This window comes from Rhamphochromis longiceps, linkage group LG16 (genome assembly GCF_057381845.1).
Source record: "Rhamphochromis longiceps isolate RC_006_pf linkage group LG16, R_longiceps_female_GT1.1, whole genome shotgun sequence".
NCBI lineage: Eukaryota > Metazoa > Chordata > Actinopteri > Cichliformes > Cichlidae > Rhamphochromis > Rhamphochromis longiceps.
This window is the reverse complement of record NC_140572.1, coordinates 21,081,145-21,088,010: the sequence shown is the minus strand read 5'-3', so window position 1 is coordinate 21,088,010 and position 6,866 is coordinate 21,081,145. Positions and strand designations below refer to the sequence as shown.

At 41.8% G+C, this 6,866-nt stretch overlaps 1 protein-coding gene across 1 annotated transcript; it reads right to left on the bottom strand.

The window, feature by feature from the left end:
* Window positions 1-2,302: 2,302 nt before the first annotated feature.
* LOC146651043 (atypical chemokine receptor 3-like) lies at window positions 2,303-6,599 on the bottom strand. The gene is made up of 2 exons (XM_085385169.1): window positions 6,458-6,599; window positions 2,303-3,689 (listed from the first exon to the last, which is right to left on the bottom strand). Exon 2 carries the CDS (start codon window positions 3,618-3,620, stop codon window positions 2,478-2,480), a length of 1,143 nt encoding a protein of 380 aa, XP_085241295.1. The 5' UTR covers window positions 3,621-3,689; window positions 6,458-6,599; the 3' UTR covers window positions 2,303-2,477.
* Window positions 6,600-6,866: the final 267 nt, after the last annotated feature.

Here is a 6,866-nt window from a genome sequence, read left to right as displayed (position 1 = left end):
GATAGAGAGGCCATAGCTCTGGTGAGGCGACTACCACACGCTGAGTGCTGAAAGATCACGGCAGACTCTCAGACAAGAAGGAGGTCGGGAGAGTATCATTAGCAGAGCACTGACTAGGTTGACCTTTGGATATCCCTGCACAGCTTTCTTATCGCAGTCATGACATAAATGCACTCCTGGTTCAACAACGAAGACTGCTGATCTGCTCTTCAGCTCCCAATATAACACAGCAACACAGTGTGTCAGCAAGACTATACTGTCCCAAGGTTACTACAGCTGGTGGTGTGACTTAACGCTATAAAAGGAGGTCAAGACACTGAAAATATGTAGACAAGGGTTGATGAGCTGTTTTAAAATGTGTTGTTTTAAAACGTTAGAAAGAGCAGGCACATACTCAGAAACAAAGGCAACACAGAGTTATTGTTATAGATAAAATAATAGAGTTTTGGTACTTTAAATTATGAGGATAACATTATCAGTGACTCCTGAGAAAAAAAAATTATTATCCATTTCCTCAGGATAGGAGGGAACACTGGAAGGAACTGCATCAACACTTCTGCCCTCAGGCAAACATGAGCATTGACTTTGGCCAAGATACCTCCCTCTTGGCCATCAAGATGATATTCCTTAATGAGCTCGTCATCCCATTAGAGGGGTGTGCACTGGCTAAAGAATTTATTGCATGCACATGGAAGTTTGCAGGTCAAGCACTGGGCATGAAAATCCAAAAAAGTGCTTAGTTTTGCAATTTGGTGGCAGCACGGCTGCTAAAAAGATATTAAACCCACATTTGTATATTAATCTGGTGGCAAGATGTGAACTAATCAAGGCTTTTCATCTGACCCTGAAAATAAAGTCTGTTTCCTTTTCCTTTAGTTTTTCAGTATGTCAATAACTGGAAAATGTGTTTTCCTTTTTATACTAAACCATATCTCATGAACTATAGCTGAACCACTCCTATCCTAGAGTTTAGCGTATATTAGAGGTGGCAGCTGGGATTAACAATGAAAAGTGATACTGACTTGTCTTTTTAGCTGAAGTTTGATGATTCTTTGGATGGATTTATTCAAACAGTGTAGCAAAAGCTTTTTCTGAACCACATTCCATTTTTTTTTTAAAAGTTTAAGAAAAATAAACAATCATTTGGGGTGAAGAAGAAATCACTGAAGCAAAATATTTTGTCTGCATTTAATATAGAATAATACACGTGTTACACATTACCGTGTCAAAGGAATGCCTCTGTTCTTGTAGACACATGTTTGCTTCTCAACTTCGTTCGAATTGCAACATGAAAAAAACATTTCGGTGTAACAGCTTACATATGTAACCAATCACATGAGAAGATGTGCCTGTGTCAGCATATAAAAAAAAGAAAAAGTTATTATTTACATTTTATAACATGTAAAAGTCCTCTTTTGCTGTCATGCTCTTTCATACACAGACACAGGGCATCTGTAATACCCAGACACCTCCACACACACATACACACACACATGCAAACATGATGATGTTTTTGTTATTTGGTTGCCAATAAACATTTGGGTGTTGCCTGTATGAGAGGAACAAAGCTTTTCATTTATTTTGGTCATAAGGTTTGCGCTGTCTGCGGCCTGCGTGATAACCCAGCAGGATCAATACCACATGGACATGTGTATCTCACTAGCACAGATACAAGATAAGAGTGACAGCAATGGATACTGTATAATGCCTTCCAGAACAGTCAGAAGCGACATGCATCTACTCTTTGAGCTCAGTAGTCACAGCTGATGGTTCCAGACTGATGGTCTGGAAAGATTTACGACCAAAATAAAACTGAGGCGTAAGGTTAAAGTAGGAGGGTAGGTTAAGTTGAGCTGAGCTAATCAGCAACTTGCTGTCTTTATGTTTAGTTTAGTCAGAGTGAAAAGTCTGTCTTTCAAAAGAGTTGAAGTGTTCCTTTAATAGGTAGAAACCTAAAAAAAAGTCTTTTGTCTTATTAGTAGGCTTTTTTTGCTGATGTGAGAAGAGGTTGTGGTCAATAACACAGCAGGACTTAAATACTGAGGCAGCACTGTATGACGTGGAGCTCTGAGCAGAAATCAGTGTGTGAAGACATTTAAGAGGAAATCACATTTAAACTCATATAAATACAACTATAAACAAAGATATATATACATTGAATACACATACAAACTTACAACAAATATAATTCTACATAGACAGCAAAAATTTAACACATTTACAATCACTGGTTTGGCTTTGCAATGATACTAGCTCCATGATTTCTGTAACAGATTTTATAATAACATTGCTTTCTAAGTGCTTTTCAATCAGTCCACCAGAGATGAAGTGTCACGATCTTCAAGCTTTTCTGTGACTCTAGCATTTCCTCTTCTAATATCAAACATAATGCTGATAATAGACGAAACAAATCAGCTGTAAAATAAGTTTACACTGAATTAAAGCTTCATTAAATGCTTTGCAGAGATTTGTAACTTTTAAATCTGTGGTGGGTTTTCTACAGCTACAGCAGAGTACTCGGCCTCAGACACGTTCGGAGCCTCGATGAGACGTGCCAGACCCGTCCTCGTCGAGTATTTGAAAATGAAAGCCTTCATGAGGTCATAGCGATAGTTTCTGTTGATGAAGTTGTAGAGGATGGGGTTGAAACAGCAGTGAAGCAAGGACAGGCACTGGGTGAGATGTAAGGCCACGTAGATCACATTCTCCAGGCCACAGGTCAGCGGCACTATGCCCAGCTGTGACAGAGCGTCAGCCAGAAGGACACCGTGGTAGGGCCCCCAGCAGGCCAGAAAAACCACAATGTAAGCTAGGATCACCCTGCGGCTCACGTGGCGCTCCTGCTCCACTGGGGAAGACGATGAAGTAGAAGAAGAGGAAGAGGAGTGAGCAAAAGCTCTGGCCAGCAGGATGTAAAACACAGCAATGATGGGGAAGGGGAGAACAAAGCCAAGCAGGATGAAGCTCAGCTGCACCCCCACCATCCATTCCTTGGGGTTCTCCTCTGGGTACTCAGGCCTGCACAGCATGATGTCCCCGTGTGCTGACTTCACAGTATGCAAAAAGTAGGTGTCTGGCACGGAGGCCATCAGAGCCAGCAGCCACACCCCTACACACGCACCACGGCGGATCAACTTCCTGCGTGCACCTCCCTCATCTGCATGCCGCGTCACACTCAGGTAGCGATCCACACTCATGCAGGCCAGGAAGAAGATGCTCCCGAAAAGGTTGACGAAGTAGAGCAGGTGCGTGAGTTTGCATGCCACTTCACCAAAGGGCCAGTGGCCATGCTGGGCCAGTGAGCTCACCCATATAGGCAAAGTAGCGCACACGCAGAGGTCCGCAACTGCCAGGTGTGTGATGTACATGTGTGTCTCGTGGCGAGGGCTGGAGTCTCTTTGTGCGCGGATGTTGACCCAGAGGACCAGGGCGTTGGCGGCCAGGCCGACGATGAAGATGAAAGTGTAGAGGACGCACAAGGAATTCAGCAGAGCCGTACGGTTGAATGCCGTTGCACACACCATTGATTCCACACTTGTTATGTTGCTGAATGGGTCAGAGAAGTTGAGCTCATCCAAAGAGTCCCACAGGACCTCCATATCACTGCTGCTTAGACTCATTTTTCACCACTCGGAGAGGACAACAGACCGCTGGGAGGTAACACACACCGCCTCTGATTGGGACAGAGTCTGAAAAACATGACAGTAAATTATAATTTCTTGTAACATATATTTATTTTGATAATGACACAGCTGCCAAATGTGAGAGGTTTTTCAACAAACCTTCGGGTATTATATTTAAGATCTGAGGTTCTGCTGCATAAAGCCTGGCTTATTTTACTCATGTGCACTGAATGAACTAATAAAACATAAACCCACTTGTGGTATGCCACCAGATCCCAAAGAATCTTAATGCGGTTAACTTGTTAAAACACTGCTTTCATGACTTAATAGAGGTTCTCTGTTACCGTGTCACAAACAGTGGGATTTACTATGATTGATGTGCAGTCAGGGGGCAGCACAATAAATGTTTACATTAGCTCCACTGGCTCAGAGTGCAGATTAGACACAAGGAAGTGGGATCGAGAAGTCCAAACAGGGTGTATTTCCTGGACGTTCCGGGCATTCCAAGATAAAGCAGTGGTCAGGGTGGGAAACCTGACGCCAGAGTCTTGTTTGTTTTCTGCTCATAAAGCAGGCAAAGATTAGCTGTCACTCCCTAGATGATCAAAGAAAAGGCAGCTCGTAACTTTGAATACGTCATTCTGCAACATCTGAATCTTATAATGCAGCAGCACATGGCACACCACACACACACACACACACACACACGTTTTTTTTTTTTAAAAAGAAAAAAAAAGAGGCTTCATACATGCAGCAAATAAGGTGACTGAAACAGTATGTAAGATTAAAGAAGTATCAGTCTGGATCACCTTGGCAAGTCTAAAACCCGGTGTGATTTTGTTCACCCTGGCGGACCACCAAAATATTCGCCCTTACATGGTCTTCATTCACAGTATTCTGCTGTGATGTCTCTCTCAGCTAACTGTCAGCTTGACACAGTGTGAAAGATCAGAGGTGAAAGGGGATACATCAAAACCAGAACACAAGAGGCTTAACCCCGCCGTCGCCCCCGACTGACTTGTACGCCCACAGAGTGAATTGTGTGCGGAGACCAGCGGGAAGGCTTGACGCCTTCAGAATGGTCCGACCACAGTAAACATGGAGGTCACCAACCACTGCGTGACACAGCACGCCACAGAGCTGTGAAATGTGACCATATCAGACATCTGTCTGTGTAAGAAAACGGTGCTGTACATATAATAATTGGCACCAGTTCAAAAACGATGATGAACAAAAAGACAAGTTGAATTTTAGTCTAAACAAGGACAGCTGGAACATATTAAGATGTGCAGCTGTCTAGGGAAGGTTATGTCTGCTCTCGAAGCCTGCAGTCAGTTTGATTATTTATTTTCATTTTATGTCACTTTACACCTCTGCTGTGACAAATTTTGGGTAATATTGGTCAGTCCAGTTTACTTTGCACCATTTTGCTTTTAAGCTGCAGGACTGGTGACAACGTTTTTGCAAAACTTTGTGAAAATATTTGATTTTTTAAAGATTTTGCATCAGTATGATGACATGATACATTTTTTAAGCAATACCATACATTAGAATGAGTTAAAAAGGAAATTCCAATCAAAATAATAATAATAATAATAATAATTTATATGTAGTGTTAAATTAAATGTAACAGAAAGGGCTAGTAGAGAATTTTTGGTTTTAATATCAACATCAGATAAAAGGTTCTGTGGTAATACTGAATGCAGACGGTTGATCCAGCATTACTTCCAGCATCCATTCCTATTATTGCTTTTACATTATAATAAATTGAAGTACTACCTGTAGCATGGCCTGGGATAAAACAGTTTAAAAAGATGTCACGTATCACACATTTACTTTTACTTTCAATTGTTTGGGATGGCATGGAGACCCATTCATCCTGGAGGGATTTCCAAAGTGTAATCCCCCTCAATTGTTTCTAATTCCCTTATATTGTATGGAAAATACCTGCAGGTGCCAGGTAGCTCCGCGGGCTTCAAGCTAATTAACCTTTCAACACCCACACCGTTAGATAACGCAGACAGCGCATGAAACCCCTCTCTATCTCTCCGTCTCTGTCTTACTCGCTGTATCGCTCAGCGTACCTCTTCTCCCCCAGCTTTTCTTCTCCAGCTTTTCTTCTTTTATTTAGCTCGCCACTATCCACTTACAAATTAGGTTCAAAGTCTTTTGTATCTCAATACACAGAAAATAAAAGACAGGGAGGACGATTTTCATGTGCAAATGCTGCCCACACGGATCGTGCAGGTGCAGCATGTTTGTCACAAGTTTCTCCTGTCAGGCTCGATTTACAGTTCACAATCTGTAATCAGATATTCGCTGTTTAGGACAGGACATGAGGATTCCGCGTAGATGAACAGTAAAAGTGCTATTTTGTGCGTCATTACGCACAAGCACTAAATCCAAGTTGCTTCCGACGACAGACATGCAATGTCATTGTTGTCATTGTTGATTTATATCAGACGAGAAACAAACGTCTGTTATCAGATTTGAGCTTGGTATACAGAAGCCCGACTCCAGATTTGAATAGGGGAGCAAACAAACAGATTACAGATAGGCTGGAAGGATTGAGAGCAATAAAATGGCTATTATTATAAATTGTTTATGTTTCACGAACAATTAAGCAATACTTTCCCCTCGTCTGGCATTTGTTATAACGATAAAGAGTCGATAAAAGTGTCAAAATGTAAGAAATAGAACAGAAACAGCTGCTGGTATAAGAAGTAAGCGGTCAAAATTACGTCGCGCATTTCAGAAGAATTTTTTAAGAGGTATTACAAGTTGAAAAAAAAGAACACTTTTCCTGCCACACAGCTGCTTATTAAGCACCGTACCTGTCTTTCTTTTCCTTTTCAGCTCTCTCGAAGAGCAGGTTTATTTGCGATAACCCCTGATGTTAAAAGGATAACTTCAGATCCACCGCAGGAAACTTGCGTGCGCTGCCCTCCGCCTCCTCAAATGAATGCGAGCCTCCTGTTCTGCACTTGCTGATACTCCTAAGAGCTACGCCTTTAAGGCTGGTCCTAAACAGATATGCGTATTGACATGGCATCGCCAAGCGTTCAATCAACAGTCAGCTGCCCAGCGAGTTTCGGTTTAGCCTCACTGTTGTTCCCTTAATTCAGCTAAACGGTTAAAAAAGAATATGTAAAACTGGCAAATTTTATTTCAGTTGCAAGTTTCAAATGACATGCAGGTTTTTGTACGTCTTCACTGTAACAATGCACTGTAATATAATTATTC